Source organism: Bos taurus, chromosome 14 (assembly GCF_002263795.3).
Source record: "Bos taurus isolate L1 Dominette 01449 registration number 42190680 breed Hereford chromosome 14, ARS-UCD2.0, whole genome shotgun sequence".
Lineage (NCBI taxonomy): Eukaryota > Metazoa > Chordata > Mammalia > Artiodactyla > Bovidae > Bos > Bos taurus.
This window is the reverse complement of record NC_037341.1, coordinates 56,278,672-56,302,912: the sequence shown is the minus strand read 5'-3', so window position 1 is coordinate 56,302,912 and position 24,241 is coordinate 56,278,672. Positions and strand designations below refer to the sequence as shown.

The 24,241-nt window shown below is 36.4% G+C and overlaps 1 protein-coding gene across 1 annotated transcript in view; it reads right to left on the bottom strand.

Annotated features, from left to right (window-relative positions):
• Positions 1-9,029: 9,029 nt before the first annotated feature.
• The window catches only part of EIF3E (eukaryotic translation initiation factor 3 subunit E), a 47,929-nt gene continuing 32,717 nt past the window's right edge, over positions 9,030-24,241 (bottom strand). The window contains 3 exon segments of the mRNA NM_001034603.1: positions 9,030-9,205; positions 10,226-10,360; positions 10,647-10,749. Of these exon segments, the coding sequence (NP_001029775.1) occupies positions 9,167-9,205; positions 10,226-10,360; positions 10,647-10,749 (277 nt within the window). The 3' untranslated portion in view covers positions 9,030-9,166.

Below are 24,241 nucleotides of genomic sequence, written 5' to 3'. Positions count from 1 at the left end.
ATACTGGAGTGGGCTGCCATGAGCTCCTCCATGGGCTCTTCCCAACTCAAGAGACTGAACCCACTTCTTTTACATCTCCTGCATTGGCAGGTATGTTCTTTACCACTAGCACCACCTGCAAAGTCTATTCAATAGTTAATTAAGGGCCTAATACAAGCCAAGCATTAGGAATTTGGCAAAGAATAAGACAAATATTATCCATAAACAAATGACACTGATAGTCTTGGGCAAATATTAACCAATTAATTATAAAATTATTAATGTAAGTGGGGTTCAGTTCAGTTCAGTCGCTCAGTCATGTCTGATTCTGTGACTCCATGGACTATAGCACACCAGGCTTCCCTGTCCATCACCAACTCCGGAGCTTGCTCAAACCCATGTCCATTGAGTTGGTGATGCCATCTAACCATCTTGTCCTCTGTCGTCCCCTTCTCCTCCTGCCTTCAATCTTTCCCAGCATCAGTTCTTTTCTAGTGAGTCAGTTCTTCTCATTGGGTGGCCAAAGTAGTAAAGCTTCCATTTCAGCATCAGTCCTTCCAATGAATATTCAGGACTGATTTCCTTTAGGATGGACTGGTTTGATCTTGCAGTTCAAGGGACTTAAGAATCTTCTCCAGCACCATAGTTCAAAAGCATCAATTCTTCGGCATTCAGCTTTATGATCAAACACTCACATCCATACATGACTACTGGAAATACCATAGCTTTGACTAGACAGACTTTTGTGGGCAAAGTAATGCCTCTGCTTTTTAATATGCTGTCCATGTTGGTCATAACTTTTCTTCCAAGGAGTGTCTTTTAATTTCATGGCTGCAGTCACCATCTGCAGTGATTTTGGAGCCTGAGCCCAAGAAAATAAAGTCTGTCACTGTTTCCATTGTTTCCCCATTTATTTGCCATGAAGTGATGGGACCAGATGTCATAATCTTAATTTTCTGAGAGTTTTAATACAGCTTTTTCACTCTCCTCGTTTACTTTCATCAAGAGGCTCTTTAGTTTCCCTTTGCTTTCTGCCACAAGGGTGGTGTCAGCTGCATATCTGAGGTTATTCATATTTCTCTCTGCAATCTTCATTCCAGCTTGTGCTTCATCCAGCCCAGCATTTCACATGATGTCCTCTGCATATGTTAAATCAACAGGGTGACAATATACAGTCACAGCCTTGATGTACTCCTTTTCCAATTTGGAACCGGTCTGTCATTCCATGTCTGGTTCTAACTATTGTTTCTTGACCTGCACACAGATTTCTCAGGAGGCAAGTAAGGTGGTCTGGTATTCCCATGTCTAAGAATTTTCCACAGTTTGTTGTAATTGCAAAGTAGATGTTTTTCTGGAATTTTCTTGCTTTTTCTATGATTCAATGGATGTTGGCAATTTGATCTCTGGTTCCTCTGCCTTTTCTAAATCCAGCTTGAACATCTGGAAGTTCTCGGTTCATGTACGGTTGAAGCCCAACTTGGAGAATTTTGAGCATAATAATACAAATGAGATAAAACTGTAATAGAAGAATCTAGCCTAGTTTAGGGGTAAAAGAAATTTTCCTTTAGTAAGGAAATGTCAAGTTTTCTTTGGTAACTGAGTTGAGTTCTGGAGAAAAAATAAACTAAAAGTACATGTGTGCTTCTGGAAAGAGGGAGACAGGAGAAAAAATTTATTCCCAGGTAGAGGGAACAGCATTACAAATATTAAAGCACAGGGAGGACTCTTGCTCTTTAGAGAAGTATTTTTCAAATGTGAATTGATACCAATTGGATTATGAATACCAACAGAATAGAAAAAGAGATCATCACATATAGAAAGGGTGGGCATTGTTTCATAAACTTTTGCATCAAGTATGTTTTTATAGTATTGGGTTATAATTTAATGTTTCTCTTATTCTTCAGTAGCCAAAATAGCTGGAAGTTACTGCTCTGAAGGGCAGAGAAGGTCAGTGCGGCTTGAGGCTGGTATACAAGGAGGATGCAGCAAGCAGATATTAGATAATGATAGTCAGGGATTCAGTCTTTAGGCTAACAGTTTGGAGCCACTGAAGAATTTTAACCAGGGAAGAAAAACAATCAGATTTAAATTCTAAAAGACTATTCTTATACGGAAAACAGCTGGGAATGGTGGGAGGGGAAATGTCAAGAATACTTATAGGGAGAGTAATTCAGAAGCTACTGTACTCATCAAACAATGGATGCCAGCATGGATAAGAGTAGTGGCAGGGAAGTAGATTCAAAACACAAAATACAAAATAAATGAAAATCATTGAAATAAAAAGCTGAATGGATGTTTAATGGCAAATCAGAAACAGCTGAAGAGATCATTAATGAATCAGAAGACAAATCTGAAGAAATTACCCAAAATCTAATGCAACACAGACACAGAAGTAAAAAATTTGGAAGGTAGGGAGGTTTATCTGGTGTGAGAACTCAAAACCTGAGGAACTGAAAAAAGAGAAATATCCGAAGAGTTACTTTTCTAGGACTAATGCAAGACAAAATCCATTTTCAGAATCAGGAGGCCCAATAAATATTGTCAGTATAAGTAAAATTCACTTAGCCACAGTGTTGTACACCAGTGGAAAAGAAATGCTAAAAGCAATTCGAGGAAAAAAAGTCTAATCGCAAAAAAGAATGAACAAGGAAATGGATATTATTGTACAAAATAATGTCTTAATTTATGAAGTTACAATGAAAAGGAGAGACTATGGACACAAATAACAAGTGGAGATCAAGATGACCAGCAGCAGCTTTCTTCATGACACTAAGGTCAGAACTACCTGTTAAGGACTTCCCAGTGGCCCAGTGGTGAGGAACGCACCTGCAAATGCAGGGGAAATGGGTTCTGTCTCTGGTCTGAAAGAGTCCACGTGCCCTGAGGCAACAAAGCCTGTGCACCGCAACTACTGAGCCCGCATTCTAGAGCCTGAGCTGCAACTACCAAAGCCGGCATGCCCTAGAGCCCATGCCCCACAGAGAAACCTCCACCCACCGCAACTACAAAAAGCCTGTATGCAGCGCAAGCTAAGACCCCACACGGTCATTAAAATTTCTAGGGTGACTGCTGTAACAATAGAATGCTTAGTCGTCCAACTAATAGAAGATGAAAGAAAAATGGAACCATAAGAGGGCAAGAAATGGAGGTGAAAAAAGCCAAAGTGGAACATATAGAAAGTGTTATAGTAAGATGGTAGAAATAAACTCATAAACATAAGAGGAAATGGATTTAACATTTCAGTTAGACACATGACTGTCAGCCTAGTTTCATAAATTTCAGGTAAGAAGGTGGAAACACCCCATGTTCAACAGTTGAATGAATTAGTTATCGTATAATCAGACCAGAGAATACTACAAAGCAGTGAAAAAGAACGGACTATAGATGAATTTATCAAATTAACATGGGTTAGTTGCAGTGTTGACAATGCAAGCCATAGAATACAAAGCATTTCAATTAAATATACATCAAAAATATGAAGAAAAGAAACAGGTCTTTTTGTAGGGATATACAAAGAAATAACACAAAGTCATGGTAATGGTTACTTCTTAGGGACAAAGAGGAAAATACAATTAGTGAGGGGCTCACAAGCTCTTCAAAGTTAAGAGAACCACTCAATTTCTTAAGCCAAGTAGTAGGTAGGAGATATTAATTAATGGGTATAGGTTTTATTTTTCTTTAAACTGGAGATGTTAAATACAGTCTTTTGTATATTTCGTATTTTAAAAAGCATACACATTTATGAACATAAAAAAGTTTTAAAAAAGACACACAAGCAACTATTTAAGTTTCTTTGATGTGTTCCAGTGCCTGTAAAAGCTGCTGACACAAAGAAGTGCCAATTATAGAATGCAAAAAAATAAAGAGCACAAAAATATTAATTAGTACATCATTTGTGGTCAGCATCTTACTAGGACAGTTTACCTGTTATCAAAACCTAATGTTAAATCCAGAACCAAGTAATTTGTTTTTATACATGCTTCAAACATACATTTCATCAATGAATACATTTTGGTAATGTGCAAATATGACCATTAGTTATATAAATTTTTTTTCTGATTGATACTGGTAATCCTTGGTGACATCATGTTTCAAATTCAAAGGGCAGTAGTATTTGAAAAGTAAAGTAGTAAAATATGAATATTAACTTTAGGCAAAGGCAAATTGGAAGTGGTCAAACAGGAGATGACAAGAGTAGATACCATTATATCTACTACTGTGGGCAGGAATCCCTTAGAAGAAATGGAGGAGCCATCATAGTCAACAAGAGTTTGAAATGAAGTATTTGGATGCGATCTCAGAAATGACAGAATGATCTCTGTTCATTTCCAAGGCAAACCATTGAAAATCACGGTAATCCAAGTCTATGCCCTGACCACTAATGCTGAAGAAGCTCAAGTTGAACAGTTCTATGAAGACCTACAAGACCTTTTAGAACTAACACCTAAAAAAGATGTCCTTTTCCTTATAGGGGACTGGAATGCAAAAGTAGGAAGTCAAGAAACACCTGGAGTAACAGGCAAATTTGGCATTGGAGTACAGAATGAAGCAGGGCAAAGGCTAATAGAGTTCTGCCAAGAGAACACACTGGTCGTAGCAAACACCCTCTTCCAACAACACAAGAGAAGACTCTACACGTGGACATTACCAGATGGTCGACACTGAAATCAGACTGATTATATTCTTTGCAGACAAAGATGGAAAAGCTCTATAGAGTCAGCAAAAACAAGACTGGGAGCTGACTGTGGCTCAGATCACGAACTCCTTATTGCCAAATTGAGACTTAAATTGAATAAAATAGGGAAAACCACTAGACCATTCAGGTGTGACCTAAATCAAATCCTGTATGACTATACAGTGGACGTGAGAAATAGATTTAAGGGACTAGATCTGAAGAGTGCCTGATGAACTATGGACGGAGGTTCATGACATTGTACAGGAGACAGGAATCAAGACCATCCCCAAGAAAAAGAAATGCAAAAAAGCAAAATGGCTGTCTGGGGAGGCCCTACAAATAGCCATGAAAAGAAGGGAAGTGAAAAGCAAAGGAGAAAAGGAAAGATATACCCATTTGAATGCAGACTTCCAAAGAATAGCAAGGAGAGATAAGAAAGCCTTCCTCAGTGATCAATGCAAAGAAATGAGGAAAACAACAGAATGGGAAAGACTAGAGATACCAAGGAAACATTTCATGCAAAGATGGGCACAATAAAGGACAGAAATGGTATGGACCTAACAGAAGCAGAAGATATTAAGAGGTGGTAAGAATACACAGAACTATACAAAAAAGATCTTCATGACCCAGATAATCACAATGGTGTGATCACTCACCTAAAGCCAGACTTGCTGGAATGTGAAGTCAAGTAGGCCTTAGGAAGCATCACTATGAACAAAGCTATTGGAGGTGATGGAATTCCAGTGGAGCTATTTCAAATCCTAAAAGGTGATGCTGTGAAAGTGCTGCACTCAATATGCCAGCAAATTTGGAAAACTCAGCAGTGGCCACAGGACTGGAAAAGGTCAGTTTTCAATCCAATCTCAAAGAAAGGCAATGCCAAAGAATGCTCAAACTACTGCACAATTGCACTCATCTCGCGCGCTAGTAAAGTGATGCTTAAAATTCTCCAAGCCAGGCCTCAGCAATACAGGAACTGTGAACGTCCAGAGGTTCAAGCTGGTTTTAGAAAAGGCAGAGGAACCAGAGATCAAATTGCCAACATCTGCTGGATCATCAAAAAAGCAAGAATTCCAGAAAACACATCTATTTCTGCTTTATTGACTATGCCAAAGCCTTTTTGACTGTGTGGATCACAATACCAGACCACCTGACCTGCCTCTTGAGAACGCTATATGCAGGTCAGGAAGCAACAGTTAGAACTGGACATGGTCCAACAGACTGGTTCCAAATAGGAAAAGGAGTACGTCAAGGCTGTATATTGTCACCCTGCTTATTTAACTTCTATGCAGAGTACATCATGAGAAACGCTGGTCTGGAAGAAACACAAGCTGGAATCAAGATTGCTGGGAGAAATATCAATAACCTCAGATATGCAGATGACACCACCCTTATGGCAGAAAGTGAAGAGGAACTCAAAAGCCTCTTGATGAAAGTGAGAGAGGAGAGTGAAAAAGTTGGCTTAAAGCTCAAAATTCAGAAAACTAAGATCATGGCATCCAGTCCCATCACTTCATGGCAAACAATGGGGAAACAGTGGCTGACTCTATTTTTCTGGGCTCCAAAATCACTGCAGATGGTGATTGCAGCCATGAAATTAAAAGACACTTACTCCTTGGAAGGAAAGTTATGACCATCCTAGACAGCATATTCAAAAGCAGAGACATTAGTTTGTCCACAATGGTCCTTCTAGTCAAGGCTATCATTCTTCCAGTGGTCATGTATGGATGTGAGATTTGGACTGTAAAGAAAGTTGAGTGCCAAAGAATTGATGCTTTTGCACTGTGGTGTTGGAGAAGACTCTTGAGAGTCCCTTGGACTGCAAGGAGATCCAACCAGTCCATCCTAAAGGAGATCAGTCCTGGGTATTCATTGGAAGGACTGATGTTGAAGCTGAAACTCCAATACTCTGGCCACCTGATGTGAAGAGCTGACTCATTTAAAAAGACCCTGATGCTGGGAAAGATTGAGGGCAGGAGGAGAAGGGGACAACAGAGGATGATATGGTTGGATGGCATCACTGACTCGATGGACATGGGTTTGGGTGGACTCCAGGAGTTGGTGATGGACAGGGAGGCCTGGCATGCTGGAGTTCATAGGGTTGCAAAGCCTCGGACAAGACTGAGCGACTAAATTGAATTGAATTGAACTTTATATAGTGGATAATCTTGAAAGAACATTTAAATATAAAAAAAACAGATAGTCATTAAAGTTTTATTATGTTCCAATAGGTCCTTTTGGGAATCAAATAGTATCAAATGATTATATTGGTTAAAAAATACACCCTCTGCTCTCATTTCAAGATAATGAGATGGTTTTGTGAATCAAGATCCTCGTTTACAACGTACTTAACATATATCCTCTAACCCTATGTAAACTTAGTCTGGAAGGATTTATAAAGCAATAATGACGTAAGGAGAGATAGTGTGTGATGTAACTGAAAAAGCCTGTTTTCAATTCCATGCTTTAACATTTACTAGGTATGACCCTGAGTAAATCATCTGTGTATGTTTCCTCATCAACAATATATAAATATTAACATCAAATTTGCAGTGCTTCCAGGCATGAGTGAGGCAGTCAAATGTTTGAATCCTTTTTTTTTCCCTTTGGGTTATTTAGATAAATAAGTGTTAAAAATGCCTGACAAATTCTCTTCCTCCCTACAGTTTTTATGGGTCCACTATGACAAATGAAGTAACTGTCAGACTTGCTTTTAATTGCTAGTGATATAATCACCTAGAAATCTTTGCTATTAACACCTTGGTTGAACAATTGACTTAAAAAGTGAGTGTTAATGATGTTTTCAGAACATTTTGCCCTCGGGTCACTGGTGCAGATGGAAACAAAGGCATCTTAACAGCCTTCCCATTTCAATGTAGCCTGACTAACACATGCAATTTTATATAACTATTGCTCCATTTATTATAGATCAGTACTTCTGATCCAAGGAATTAGCTCCCACGTGAGGTAATGAGGGTGTACTTCTATCTGGTTACTGATATGCCACCTTTTGGTACTTTCTCTATGAACCTCGATCATTTTCTATAAGCGGTCCTCTAAACTTGGCATTCTCACAACACTGGTTATAGATGAGTCAAAAATTAGCATTTGGCTTACCCTCTTTGGGAATCCTCCCCTTTAGTTTCAGCACTTTTGCATTATAGTTTAGAAGAACCAATACCACAAACCAGAGACCGGAACACAACACGAGCACCAGATTTGACCTGTATTCTCCAAACTTAACTGTATGTTAATGGCGGCCTGATCAGGTGTCAAATAAAAGAAAAATATGCATGTATCTTTTATCTTTGTACCATTTGTTGAGAGCAGTTAACAGGTATTTCTGTCATGTGACTGGGTTTTAGTTCAAAAAAGTGGAAAATCAAACCACTTCTAGGTAAAGGAGACTAAGGGGACTGTATATACTTCTTGAATATTTAACTCTGTTTAATATTCTGTGTGTTTAACTCTGTGTGTGTGTATGTGCACATACACACATCATATTCAATAAGGTATTTATAAAATTCAGCTTACACTCCTATTTAAGTCTCTGTAGAAGCCTAGTGAGTGACTAGGGAGCCACTTTAACTAAGGCATTAAGAAGTGGTAGCCTTATTTGTTAATAGCCCCAACTGGAGACAATCAAACTATTCTAAAAGAGGTACAGGTCAAACAATGTGGTACATTAATATCATGGAATACAACTTAGAAATAAAAAGAAACAAACCACAGACATACATAACTTGAACAGATCTCAAGGGGATTATGAGTAGAAAAAGCTAACCTCAAAAAAAGTCATATACTGTTGCTGTAACGTTCTCATAATGACAAGATTATATCTCCACTGTGGCTCAGATTGTAAAGAATCTGCCTTTAATGTGGGAGACCTGGGTTCCAACCCTAGGTCAGGAAAATCTTTCCTGGAGAATTCCATGGACAGAGGAGCCTGGGAGGCTACAGTCCATGGGGTCACAAAGAGTCAGACACGACTGAGTGACTAACACTTTCATATAACAAAATTACAGATAGAACAGATTAGTGGCTGTCCGGTGTTAGAGCTGTTGGAGTAGGCATGACTCCAAAGGGGTAGCACGAGGAGACCTTCCTGATGATAATGAAAGCTCTAATTCTTGACTGCAGAGATGGTAACACCCAAAGTGATAAAATGGCAGAGTTATTCATACCACTGTACCAATGTCAATACCCCAGTTTTGATATTGGGATTATAGTAACACAAGGAAAAAATTGGGAAAAACTATATTTAGGTTGCATAAGGCCTCTCTCCGCTATTTTTGCAACTTACTGGAAAACTATTGATATAATTATTCCAAAACGAAAAGTTAAAAAAAAAATCACACACATACACAAAGAAATAAAATGAAACTGTCAATTTTATTCAAATTCTCCAAAATTTATACTAAATACGTTGTTTCTAAAAGGTTTCACCTTCATATAATGGCTTTATTATTTCGCCTTTCTTTTAAAGGTTTTTCAATTTTTCTGTACAGTTCTTCAGTAGAAGCCAGAGTCCTGAGCTGCCCAGTTAGGAGCCTAAAATACACAAAGAGAAATCAACAGGGTGAAAAGAAATAATTTCTGAAAAGCCAACTTCAAAAAAAAGTGACACTAGCATTTTTTTAGCCACACTTCTGCCAATCTATTCTCTACAACAACTTCTGCAATTACCAAATGTGAGGTGTTTCAGAACAACACAACAAAATATCATCTGATACAGTTTTTGACCAATTATAAAGTATAACAATGACAATATTATACCCAAAACAATAGAACTTAACCCTTAAGCATACAGAAATAACAACTACACGATAGTTATTTTTCAGGCTCAGTTAATTCTACACTTGGATGGAATAGGCAAGGACAATAATGTTTAAAACTGAAGGACTATGCTAAGGACACAAATCTGTTAACTAAAACTTCAATCAGATGAGATCCTTGAATGTAGCTCGACTATTTTCTAAAAACTTTCTACCCTCCAGCTATAAGTAATCATAATGCCTGAAAAGTACTAGGGGTAGTTTGGAATCCCAAAATTTCAAGGCTATACAAATTCCTTTAATATCTAACAGGCAGGATTTCTACCCAAAGTGGAAATCTATTTTTCTGACACTTAAATATGAATATCAGATAAAATAAAATTTTGTAAAATCAACACTAACATAATAAGATCAACAATTTTGCAGAAGTAGTTCTTTAAAGGAACACAAATTTCAAGCACCTGAAAGAGAGATAACACATGTAACTTATCACTGCCAGTATCAAAATGATGTGTTGAAAACACTAAGGAAATGACATAATGAAGGCACACAGGAAGGGTAAGAGAAAAAAACACCCAATTGTAATAAAACTAGGAACACATAATTTAATTTGTTTCCTAACTAACGCATAAAACATATAAGAAAAATCTTTTCAGTGTAAGTGATTCTTAAATAAAATTACCCCCAAATACAAAATCAGACACAACCAAAATTAATTTGTTCTCAAATGATGCCCATGTAACAATTATATTATTTACTGCCAAATTTGAGACAACAGAAGATGTGTGGTTCTTACCTCTGACCTACTATTCTGATTAAGTTTCTTCTCAATATTCATGGCCAACATCTGGCTTCTAAATGAAAGGCTTTTGGTCTTTTCAATCACTTGCTGATAGGGTGAGACTGCATTGTTACCCATAACCACATGACCCTAAAATGAGACAGAAAAATTGGTCCTATAACGTTAACAACCGAGTTCCTTAAGTCATAAGTATAACATCACAACCTACATGTATGTTGCAAATATTTTTATGCACAGTACAGATGACAATATTCATCCAACAACAAAAAAAAAAAACAAGAGAATGCTACTGCCTTCAAAAAAACTATTATATATTAAAACAAAAATTCTAGAATGAATGTCCTAACAAAAACTCCCCCAAAAGTATAAAATAATCAGCAACTGACATCTAATACATAGCACAGACAACACTCACTAATTTAGAATCAATCTTGGCATCCAGCCTTGCATTTCTAATCAAATTTACAATCCACCTTTCAGCTTCTTCTGGAGTCATGTTCAGTTTATCTGCCAACATGCTAATGAAAAAGAAAAAAGAAAGAAAATGACATTAACTGAGTTAAAAACTTAGCTTTATATACACAGTCTCTGACCTATACTCTATATGGAAACTTTTAAGTACTTATGGGTCATCTTCTCTTAAATATTGTGACTCTTAAAATTGCATTGTTCATGTTTGTGCTATTTTCTTGAGCTGTTCACAATCTAGCTCATTTCACCTAACAGATTTAAGGTTCTTGAAGGGGAGGGCCCCATATTCTGTATTTATACAAATCCTTCTAGCTTCCATAAAAGTATCTTACTTAGTAGTACTCCACTACTAATGATCTAAGGGAGAAAAATGTTGTACGATGTGTAATGATTATAGACATTAAACCCATTACAAGGAGCATTAGTAATTAAAAATAATAAAATGCAGCACATAACTAAAATTCAGGGCTGCTGAATTTCATTTTCTTCTGCACTAAGGACATTCCCTTGAACTGTACACTATAGATACCTAAATGGCCACTGAGTTTAAGGAAAAAGAGACATACATACATACAGAGAAAACACAAACAGAGGAGAGAGGGAAGGAGAAAGATGACAGACACCAAGACCCTGATTTAAAGTCTTTGATGTCATCATCCAATTTGCATTTTCTAATTAATGATCAGAGGCCTCTTGAAAAAGAGGCCACTGCAGGCCTTAATTTTTCAGGATTAACACAAACACAAGCCTTCGTAGCAGGTAAGTCAGTCAGTCAAACGATGAAAGAGTATCTATGTATGAATGTATAATATTTAAAAGGATGGTATACATATATGCGTATACAGGTGAAGTGAACTGAAGTTGCTCAGTCGTGCCTGACTCTTTGCGACCCCGTGGACTGTAACCTACCAGGCTCCTCCCTCCATGGGATTCTCCAGGCAAGAGTACTGGAGTGGGTTGCCATTTCCTTCTCCAGGGGATCTTCCCGACCCAGGGATCGAACCCGACCCGGGTCTCCGGCATTCCACACACCTTAACCTCTGAGCCACCAGGGAAGCCCCAAATATAGGTGTTTATACTCAAATATTAACTCTCCTCTTTCACTTGTGTTCAATGAAGATATTATACACTTGCCAGGTCTTCTAATATTATCACTACTTTGATGAAAAAAACTAGAATATCAAAATTCCTAATCTAATAGCACTCCCAATTTTAAAGTATAAATTTTTAATACACTGGAAATCATATAGCTATGTAATTGCAGAAGTCTTAATCCAAAAGTAATCAATCAAGTTAACAAAAATACCTTAATGGGAATAATATAATCTGAGCTATCTCTATTTCATGTTTACTGACAAAGAGAAGAATTTCGTTTCAAATGTAAAAAGTTAGGCTATCATTAAAGTTACTGCTAAATCAATGAAGGCAATCATTTAAAATTTATCCCTAAAATAAGCTTGAAATTAAAAAACATCATGACGATGAGTATGAGCCAACTCGACCATAAAACTCCTTGGATTTACATGTCAAATTCTGTTCTCTTTTTATGATCAATTCTGCCTTAAGTACACATTCTCAGCAAACAAAGAACAATTAGTCCATGACTACTACTTCAATTTCACGATCAGGTTTCATTTTATTGTCTTTATCATTGTTCTCTAAGCAAACCCTATTTATGTTACTAAAAATAGGGAAGTATGTCATTTTACTGAAACAACAAGGCATTTTTTTGACTAGGAAAAATTCCTGCAGCTGGTGTTTCCTATGGCTTCTCAATAAACTCCGTGTTTTTCCTACTGGTACTTGACTTATTTTCCAACTGGTACTTGACTTATTTTAGAAATGTGTATATTTCATTTTCTTCTGCACTGCTAAAGTAAGCAATTGCCTAATACTTTTTAGCTGAAGCTGCTACTCTAAAGGTAAAGAACATATTTTCCAAAACATTATTTTATCAACTCCTGTAACAACTTCTCTTTTGTATGTCTCCTCCATTCCCCCAAAATACAACTCTTTAAAGTGAAGCCAAGACCATTTTACTCTGAAAAGCACAAATGAAACAATCTGTACTAAATATATTAAAACTCCAATCTTCAAGATCTCCATATACTGTTTTTAAAAAACAGATATGTTATTCCTAGTAGCTACTAACTGGATATAGTCAGTTTTTAAAAGATTTTTAAAACTATAAATAAAAGCTCTTTATGGAGGATGTTTACATAATTAAAATTATAATGAAACATTCAGGGTTACTTTACTGGATATTATAAAGTGACTAAGAACTCAAGCAGAGTAACCAAGGCCTTATAGTTGCATAATGTCTGCTGTGCTTAAGTCACTCAGTTATGTCTGATTCTTTTCGACTCCATGGACTATAGCCCGCAAGGAATGGGTAGCCATTCCCTTCTCAAGGAGATCTTCCTGATCCAGGGACCAAACCCAGGTCTCCTGAATTGCAGGCAGATTCTTTACCATCTGAGCCATTGAGAAGTCCTACCAATTATCTCTTTAACCACTGACTCTAATCGAAGTTCCCTAACAAACTACTTTCATCTTGAAACTCTTCTCTCCACCAACCAGACTAAACCTCACTGTTCATTAACTATGACATGTTTTAAACCACTTCAGGGTCTTTGCAAATGTTGTGCCTTTTGTTTCAAAGGCTAATACCCCTTTTTCTTCACTTAGCGATGTGTTATATAGGTATCAGAGAAAACAGGACCCTCATTGGCCTTCCAAGACACTTCTCCCAACCATTATGTATCTGTTTGATGTTTTCACCATTCTCTGTTTTTTGCAGAGCATTCATAGTCTCTGGTAACTCATATGGTGAAGAACCCATGTGCAATGTAGGAGACCTGGGTTTGATCCCTGGATGGGGAAGATCCCTCGGAGAAGGGAATGGCTACATACTTCAGTATTCTTGCCTGGAGAATCCCATGGTCAGAGGAGCCTGGCAGGCTACAGTCCATGGGGTCGCAAAGAGTTGTACACAACTGAGCAGCTAACACTTTCACTTTCATAGAGCTGTAAACTGAGTATCTTGTTTAATGACAGACTGTCCATGTAACCCAAGAGCATGCACCACAGCTTCCCCGTTCATGTCTATATATCCAGCAATTAGCACAATGCCCAGTAGAGAGGAGGCAATTAATAAAAACTTACTTACCGTCTGATTCCTACCCTAGTTACTACCCCAGTGCTGGCTTTGTGACTGTTTCATAATATTCTAACTAATCTGCCTCTTGAGTCTCATCTTATAGTTGCCAGCTTAGTCCTAAAGCCCAACTACCAGCTTATTCCTAAATTCCTTTCAAATATATGAGCCCTTCTACCAAAACAATAACATTCAAACTTCCAAGTTTCATTGTTCTCTACAATTTAGCTACAATTGAACTTTTCAGCCTTCTTCCTCATGAATACCACAGCCCATCCAAACCAAACCAATTCTTTTCCTTTCCTGTCACTTATTCAACAAAATATGAATTGTGTTAGATGCTTGTGACAACATAGTCTGTCTTCCACTTTTATAAAAGTTTAAAGCTAGAGTTGAGGAGTAGGGGACAAGCACCTAATCCTCCAAATATATAAACTATTTTAAGTGTAAGAAGGAAAAAGAGGAAGAAGCTATGTGAGTGTAAAAGGGTTTAACTAGTTCTAGTTTGGAGGTTTGGGGATAATTTATGTATGGAAATGTTTAATGTCAAGTTATAAAACAAAAGAAAGACAATTTTATTCTGTATAACTCTACTTAGAATTTTCTATTCTTCTTTCTTTCTTTACATACATATTCTAAGTCTTACTCCATCATGGCTGGAGCAATCTGACAACATGTATCAAGACCCACAAACGTGTGCCTGCTCTGACTCATAACACCATTTTGAGGATTTACTGTTTTGCAATGTGCTTGCTGAACCTCTACTTATTAAATCAAGTCAAAGAAAAATCTGAAATAAGGTCTGAGAAGTATTAGTAAATTATTGATACCTTCTCAGATTATCTAGGCTACCAAACACTTTAAGAATAAGAGAATGTGGCAATAATCCATTTTAAGTAACAGTAAAATATACACAGTAAAAGAAATTAAATAACAGAGGGAAGTTCTCTAAGTTCACAATTCTCTTACATTTTGCTGATTTTATGGAAAAAAAAAAAAGTAAAAGATTTAAAAATAAAAAAAAGTATCTTATTAAAGCTTGAAGAAACAAAAACTTGCCTTTAGCTATCCTACCCCATGCTTATTTTGTGTTATTTAAAAGAATTCAGTTTATCAATTAAAAGACAAAATATATCAAAAGGCAGAATTTCTGGGGAAAAAAATCCTAATTCAATCTAAGTTTCAAACTCAAAAATAACTTCCAGATTATTCAGATAACATTAAAATCTCAACCTTGTCTGCAGGCAGCTTAAAGAAGACATTTTAGGTTTAAAACCTTATATTTAAGACATGACACGATTTAAAACGCTGAGAAGGGAACACAGGTGAAACATTTCCTAACGTAAACCATACTGTTTTCTTAGGTCAGTCTCCCAAGGCAATAAATATTAAAGTAAACAAATGGAATGTAATCAAACACAAGCTTTTGCATAGTAAAAAAAACTAAACAAAAAGCCAATCTATTGACTATGAAAAATACTTGCATATGATGTGACTGACAAAGACTTAATTTCCAAAATATACAAACAGCTCATATAACTAAATAAGAACAACAAAAAACCTAATCCAAAAAATGGGCAGAAAACCTAAACAGACATTTCTCCAAACACATACAGATAGCAAATAATTGCTAATTATTAGAGAAATGCAAGTCAAAATTACAATGACCACCACTCAGAATGGCCACCATTAAAAGTCTACAAACAAATAATGGAGATGGTGTGGAGAAAAGGAACCCTCCTACACTGTTGATGGGAATGTAAATTGGTGGGACCACTGTAGAAAACAGTATAGAAGTTGCTCAAAAAACTAGAGTTGCCATATGACCCAGCAATCCCACTCCTGGAGATACAGCCAGACAAAACCATAATTCAAAGAGACGCACGCACCCCTATGTTCACAGCAGCACTATTCACAACAGCCAAGACATGGAAACAACCTAAATGTCCAATGACAGATGAATAGATAAAGATGTGGTATATATACACAAGAGAATACTGCTCAGGCATAAAGAAGATTGTGAAATAATGCCATCTGCTGCAACATGTATGGACCTAGAGATATACTAAGTGAATTAAGTCAGAGAGAGAAACATAAATACCGTATGATTTAACTTACACATGGAATCTAAAGTATGACACAAACGAACTTCTCTATGAAACAGACTCAAAGTCACAGAGAACAGACTTGTGGCTGCCAAAAAGGAGGAGGGCTGGGGGAGGGATGGATTGGGAATATGGTATTAGCAGATGCTAACTATTAACTAGAGACTGGATAACCAACAAGGTCCTATGAAAAAAACAGCACAGGGAACTATATTCAATATCCCATAATAACCCATAAAGGAAAGGAATATGAAAAGGAATATATATATATATTTGTTGAATTTGTTATAATTATATATATATATAAATGAATCACTTTGCTGTACAGAAATTAACACATTATAAATCAACTATACTTCAATAAAATAATACTGGAGTGGGTTGCCATTCCCTTCTCCAGGGGATCTTACCCACCCAGGAATTGAACCCAGGTCTCCCGCATTGGAGATGGATTCTTTACCAACTGAGCTATCAGGGAAGCCCATATATAAATTAATCACTTTGCTGTACAGCAGAAATTAACACATTATAAAACTTCAATAAAATAAAGATACATTAAATACTTTGTGTAAATCCCTTATTCACACCTTTTAGTTGAAAAGCTCTCCTGCTCAAGTGATACTGAACTTTTTTTTTTTTAAATGTGGATCATTTTTTAAAGTTTTGAATTTGTTACAATATTGCTTCCTTTTTTATGTTTTGGTTTTTTGGCCCCAAGGGATGTGGGATTTTAGCTCCCCAACTAGGGATCAAACTTGTACTCCCTGCACTGAAAGGTGAAGTTTTAACCACTGGACTGCCAGGGAAGTCCTTGAATATGTTAAGTAAGTAACACATAAAACCCCAAGTGCATGCTTAGTCATTCAGTCATGTCTGACTCTTTGCAAACACATGGACTGCAGCCCACCAGGCTCCTCTGTCCATGGAATTTTCCAGGCAAGAATACTGGAGTGGGTTGCTATGCCCTCCTCCAGAAGACCTTCCCAACAAAGGGATCGAACCCAGGTCTCCCACACTGCAGGCAGATTCTTTACCATCTAAGCCACCAGGGAAGCCCAAAACCCCAAACATCCTTTCCCAAATCTTGAGAAAAAAGAACAAAGCTGGAGGCTTCACATTCCTTGATTTCAAACTACATCACAAAGCTATAGTAATCAAAACGTATGCTACTGGCATAAAAATAGACACACAGATTAATGGAACAGAATAGAGAGCTCAAACTGAAGCATATATGGTAAATTAATTTATGACAAAGGAGGCAAGAATACACAATGGAAAAAGAACAGTCACTTTCCAACAAATGGTGCTGGGAAAACTGGACAATTACATGCAAACAAATGAAACTGGACCAGTCCTCACCCCATATACAAAAATTAACTCAAAATGAATTAAAGACTTGAACTTTAAAACCTGGAAATATAAAACTCCTTTAAAAAATACACACACACACAAGCAGTAAGTTCTTGACATACGTCATTGTGAGGATTTTTTACATCTGATACCAAAATAAATTCAAACACAAAGGTAACAAAAGCAAAAATAAACATCAAACTAAAAAGCCCCTGCACAGTAAAGGAAACTATCAACAAGATGAAAAGTAGCCTACCAAGCGGGAGAAAGTATTGCAAACCACATACATAAGGGGTTAATTTCCAAAATACAGAAAGAACACATATCAACTCAGTATCCAAAAAAAAAAAAAAAAAAACCACCACCAAACAATTTGATTTAAAAGTGGGCAGAGGACCTGAATAAATGTTTTTCCAAGGAAGACATACATAGGGCTAAGAGGTACATGAAAACATGCTCGACATCACTAATCATCAGAGAAACATACACAAATCAAAACAATGATATCATCTCATACCTGGTTAGAATGGTTATCATTAAAAAGGTAAGAAATAAGTATTAGCAAGGATGTGGAGAAAGGGAAACTCTTGACGCATTGCTGGTAGTTAAGTAAATTGGTACAATCACTGTGGAAGACACTAAATGGATTCTTCAAACAATTAAAATAGAACCCAGCTAAAAATAGAACCCAGTATGACCCAGCTATTCCACTTAAATTTATCTGAAGGAAATGAAAATTCTAACTTGAAAAGATATAGGTAAACCCATGTTTACTGCAGCATTACTTATAATACCAAGCAACCTAAACAGCCATCAGTGGATGAATGAATAAAGAAAATGTGATTACACACACACAGAGTTATTTAACCATTAAAAAAATGAAACTGTACTACCTGCATGTTGAGGGCAGTCTGCCAAGTGAATTAAGCCAGACCAAAAAAAAAAAATACCACATGATCTCACTTACATGTGGACTCTAAAACAAAACAAAAAATGCTCACGGATACAAAGAAGAGATGGGATGGGTGGGACTGGATGAAGGGTCAAAAGGTACAAACTTCCAGTTATAGAATAAATAAGCCATGGAATATAATGTATAGCATGGGGACTACAATTAAGAGTAAATCTCATCACAAGAGAATAAACTGCAACTATGTGTGGCAATGAACATCAAGTACACCTATTAAGGTGATCATTTCACAATATACACAAATATCAAATCATTATGTTGTACACTTAAAACTAATGTTCTGCTATATGTTAATTACATCTCAATTTGGCAACTCACTCCAGTGTTCTTGCCTGGAGAATCCCAGGGACGGGGGGAGCCTGGTGGGCTGCCGTCTATGGGGTTGCACAGAGTCAGACATGACTGAAGTGACTTGGCAGCAGTAGCAGAACAAAAAGTATCATTAATATCCTTAGTAAAATTAAAAACTGTGGAACTGCATTCATAAAATAAGAACAGAATGCTATAAAAAATATTCAGAAAAAGAAGAGTGACAGAGGTCTTTCTTTCGGAAACTGAAAAATAACATCAGAGACTATTTTTAATCCACAGAAGACTTCTCTGGGAGAAAATCTCCCAGAGTGTAGAAAACAAAGATACTATGATGGAAAATAGAGAAATGAAATGAAAATTGGAAGTCTGATCCAGGAGGTCTAATACCTGAATAACAGAAGTTCCAGAAAGAATAAACAGTGAACATAAAGAAGAAACTGTTAAAGAAATAATTGTAATTCAAGAAAAATTCCCAGACCTGGAGGCCATGAACTTCTAAATTTAAAGAGTTCAATATGAAGAACTGATCTCCTTAAAAGGAAATAAAACCAGTCAATCCTAAAGGAAGTCAACCTGAATATTCACTGGAAGGACTGATGCTGAAGCTCCAACACTTTGTCCACCTGATGCCAAGATCCAACTCATTAGAAAAGACCCTGATGTTGGGAAAGATTGAAGGCAAAAAGGTGAAGAGGGTGGCAGAGGATAAGATGGTTAGAAAGCATCACTGACTCAATGGACATGAACTTGAGCAAACTCCAGGAGATAGTGGAAGAGAGCAAGTCTGGCATGCTGCAGTCCACAGGGTTGCAAAGAGTCGGACACAACTTAAGTGACTGACAGCAACAATAAATACGAAAAATTAAAACAGACCTATACAAAGGCATATCACTGTAAAATTTCAGACAACGGGCACCAAAAAAACCTCCCTCCTTCCCACTGCTAGAGAGGAAAACAAAACACCTGTATAAAAGACGTTGCTGCTGCTAAGTCCCTTTAGTCATGTCCGACTCCGTGCAACCCCATAGACGGCAGCCCACCAGGCTCCTCCATCCATGGGATTTTCCAGCAAAGAGTACTGGAGTAGGTTGCCATTGCCTTCTCTGGTATAAAAGATGAGGAATTCAAAAAAAAAAAAAAAGTCTTCTGACTTCTACAACAAAATTGTGGAGTAGTTTTCAAATGAGAGTACCATGCCTAGCAATACCATTACTCAAGTATGAAAGTAAAATACAGAATTTCGTATGTGAAAAAAATTTACCTTCAAAGTACCCTACCTTATAAAGCCACTGAAGAATATGCTTTACCAAGTAAGATAATAAAGGAAGGCATAATATTATGTCCAAGTCCAGATTTTTTGAGGAAGATAAAACTGATAGAAAAATCAATTTTGAAAAGAGATTTATAAACCGGCAAAAAGTCTGAAGTGGAATTAATGAAAAAGTCATTAAGGAAAACAACAAAGCAAATGGCGGGAAAGTGGCCATTATCAATTCCAGAGAAAACAAATATTGAATACTAAACATACTACAAATCTACCTTATTTCAAACAAGGTGCTAAATTAACTCAGCACTTACTTGATGTTAAGTTCAGACACTAACACACAATTTATAAAAGATTAAAGAGTTGAGAAAAAGTCCCATAAACAAGTAATAATTTCAAATACAATATGGATGACATTTCAAATAAGTGGGAGAAAACAGTTTTTCAATAAATCATGTTGGCTATTTTGGGGACAGGGAGAGGAGCTACTTTCTATTTCCAAATAAATCCTCGATGGATTCAAACAGAAGAAATAAAGTCACAGAGGTCCTTAGAAGAAATTAGGTAAATAGCATATAAACCTACTATGAGAAAGAACTTTTAAATAAAATACAGTCAGTACCATAAAGGAAAAGCTTAGTAATAACTGACTAAATAAATATGTAAATCATTCCTTTGGCATGTGTGTGCATGCTCAGACATTGTGACCCCATGGACTAGCCCAGTAGGCTCCTCTGTCCAAGGAATTTTTCAAGCAAGAATATTGGGAGTGTGTTGCTATTTCCTACTTCAGGGGATCTTCCTGACCCTGTGTCTCCTGCATTGGCAAGCGGATTCTTTAACACTTTGCCACCTGGGAAGACTTCATTCCTTTGGGGCAAAGGGGAAAAAAAAAAGAATCCTAAGTGCTACTTTAAGGCATAAAAAAAATAATTATTTTATCCTCTATTCAATGTCATTAGTAAAACATATTCATAACTCTTAGCACAAAATCAGATACTTTTCTTCTTTCTGGAAAGGCATTAAGACCAGCTGTCCCACCTAAGAACATAAGGTATATAAACCTAAATCTAGAGAACCAATTAGGCTTTCATCAACTCTAGGCTGATTGTCTATCAGGTTTCCAATGACTTATCTTTTCGACAGTCTCCTTTTTCTGAACCCTTCCATAGCCCTTACCCTGATGTATCTTAACAAATAAAGATTTAGGGTCCAGAATTTCAGAAGCTTATCAATTACCTGTTTAATAACTTGGCTTTCCAAATTTTAGTTGATAAGTGCAACTTATTTAAAAAAATACTGACTTAAGCCATTAAGTCATGGAAATCTCTGGCCTGTTTTCCACTGAAGACTGTGGCTAACTATTTTATATATCCAAAGAGCTCCAGTCTTTTATAAGGATATCCTATGACAATTAATTAAAAAGTAAGTGTTAAGTGTAAACTGTATTTAACTGTAAGATTAGGAGGAAATAGGAGAAAGAAAACAGGAGAAAACTGAGACATGAAATGCTCTGTATGACAAATGAAAATTCTCACTGAATTTACCAACATCTCATTAGTCAAAAATGACACTATATTACTTGATAATTAACACAGAAATACAATGATAATGGCTGTTAAAAATAATCTCCATCTGGAAACATATCTTTTATCTCTAATATCAAAGTATAATTAAGTATAAATTGCTATATGGTAATAAGGCCTTTAAGAAAAAAATAAAGATCTAAAATGTTATTGAATAAAATAAGCAAAGTGGAATGACTTCATAACTTAAATGCAAGAGCAGTTGGCAAATACATACTTTTGTGAAAAGCCAAAACTAACCCCCATAGGGAAATTATATTAATGTATGCTCCAACATGTTTATCATACACATTCAAAATATTACTTTCATACTTTGTTTTTATCTACAACTGAAAACTGGTCCAAGGATTATTCTAGAACAGCTTTTAAATTTCAGACACACCATATCTGATAAACTATTCGGCTATACTAAATTAAATCCCACCACAGTAATCTTTTTTGACAGATGTTGAATACTTCATGGTAAACAGATTTGTAACTTATCCTATAAATCTAAAGGGCTGTGTATAAATTGATAAAAACATTCTTAACATACATTTTTATAAAGATAAGACTATCACATGTGCCCTTTAGTGAAGAATCCTATCAACAGAGAATGTTCCAAATCACAAATGGAAAGGGTTATTTAATAAACAACCATGGGCTTTAAAATGCTGAATAGCATTTGATATGTGTCCACTAGGGGAAAGAAAGGAAGACAAAGACAAATCCTTCCCCCTAGCCCTAAAAAAGATCAAATATCAAATAACTAAATTAATTAGAAGCAGAGATAGGCCAGCGTAAACTAGTAAATGGAGTGATTTGTCATAATTAGTATACGATGGAAGAGTCTACTTAAAGATACTTTAGAGAGCTATCAGGGTTCAGTGAAACTTCAATCCAAATTACTTCTCTGACTTTTCTGTATACAAATTATGTCCATGTTATTCTAATTACTCTGTATTTTTCTTCAAAATGCCTATTCTAATTATAATCTTATCTTTATTTAATATCTGGTTCCCTCTGGATTTTAAGCTCTGAGGCTGTGTTCTCTACTTTCTATCTAGTGCCTGGCACTCATTCACATCTGTAATATTTTCTTCTTTCAAAAATTGTCATAGTTAAACTATTAACTAATTATATCATATTATATCAAACTCTTAACTAATTATATCATAATCTGTATCATATGCATGGACTACCCCGAACACTACTTTTTAAAAAGTTCTACACATCCTTTAAATGACAGAATTACAGAAATAGCAAACAGATGAATGGTTGCCAAGGGTTCATAAGAGGCGAGAAGGAAGTGGGTACAGGTATAAAAGAGCAATCTGAGGAATTTGTGTGGTGTCAGAAATGTTCTATATCTGAGTGTATCAATATCAATAGGGTGGTTGTGTATTTTACTATGGTTCACCAAATGTTACCATTGAAGGAAATTGTAAAGGGCACAGAGGATTTCTTCATTAATTCTTACATCAGAATTATTGAGAGGAGCTCTGAAAATTATAGGTGCTGAGATCTGCCCCTTCCCATTCTGAGAATGCTTTAATTTTTTAGGGGTTGGACCTGGGAAGTTTTAAACCAGATTCTCAAGTCTTGATCCCAGAGATTCTGATTCAGAAGGTCTGTGGTAAAGCCAGAAAAATCCATTCTTAAGTTTAAGTTATACTGGTGGTTTTTTAAGTTCTCCAGATGATTCTGATGTATAGCTAGGTTTAAAAACCTCTGAACTAGAGAACAGTAATTTTTTCTATGTACTGTTTGAATGTAAACAATAGCTAGTTTGGTCATTATCATGGATTCCAAGTCCCTGGTGTCTGACTGAAGATATTTGCTATATTTATAAAAGCCCAACTCAGATGCTTAACATTATTTCAGTCATATTTCTAACCCATTAAAGCAGTTCTAAAAACATGAAGAAGCCTAGGCCCCTGGACTGAGTCCTACTGGCCCCCATCCTCTCTGGTACCACCCCCCAAACCTTACAATCTGAGATAGCACTGTTGCACTAAGGAGAACTGTTTATTCACATGAAGCTATACTTTATGCTTATCCTCTACCCTCTTAATTCACTGCATACTAAAAATATTCAATCACTCATTTTTCAATCCATTACCCTAGCAGGCTATAACTATGTGCCTAAAAAAATTTTGTGACCTGATGCAATGGTTCTCAATCTTGGATGTGCTTTGGAATAATCACCCTAACTGCAACAGTAAAGTAGCCCTATTTAGTGTAACACAAAAGCCCTACACAGCATAACACAGAAAACTGGATTCAGAAAGTTTGTGGTGGCTTCAGGGAATCTATATTCGTAAGATAAAAAACAAAACTCTACAGATTCTGGACAAAAAATTAAACACTGACTCATGGTTTTTTCCATCTTTATCCTCTGGCTCAAATGATACACTAATGACAAATTACTCTAAATCGGCTATTTCTAAAAATATCAATTGCTCACAATGAAAAAGAAAGAATTTATAACCAGGGCCAAGACAATGAATGTCAGAGAGCTATTAGCTCAGAATCTTGCATTAAATAAGACCTAAGCTGCTTAATGTCTCTGAGCCTTCAGTTTCTCAGCTGTAAACGGGGCGCTACAAAACAAAGGAGTTGTACTGAATCAGTGTTTCATAAAACTGGGTTTCCAGAGTCAGTCATATGGTTCCACGGAGTCAGGAGGAAAGCAGAACACAAGTGCAGGCAAAACAAAGTGAAAGAGCTCTTCCTTTATCTGCTTGTGCATATACATAAATATGGATGCTTACATAGATAATACTGCATTTCAGGACTAATGACTGTTAGAACTA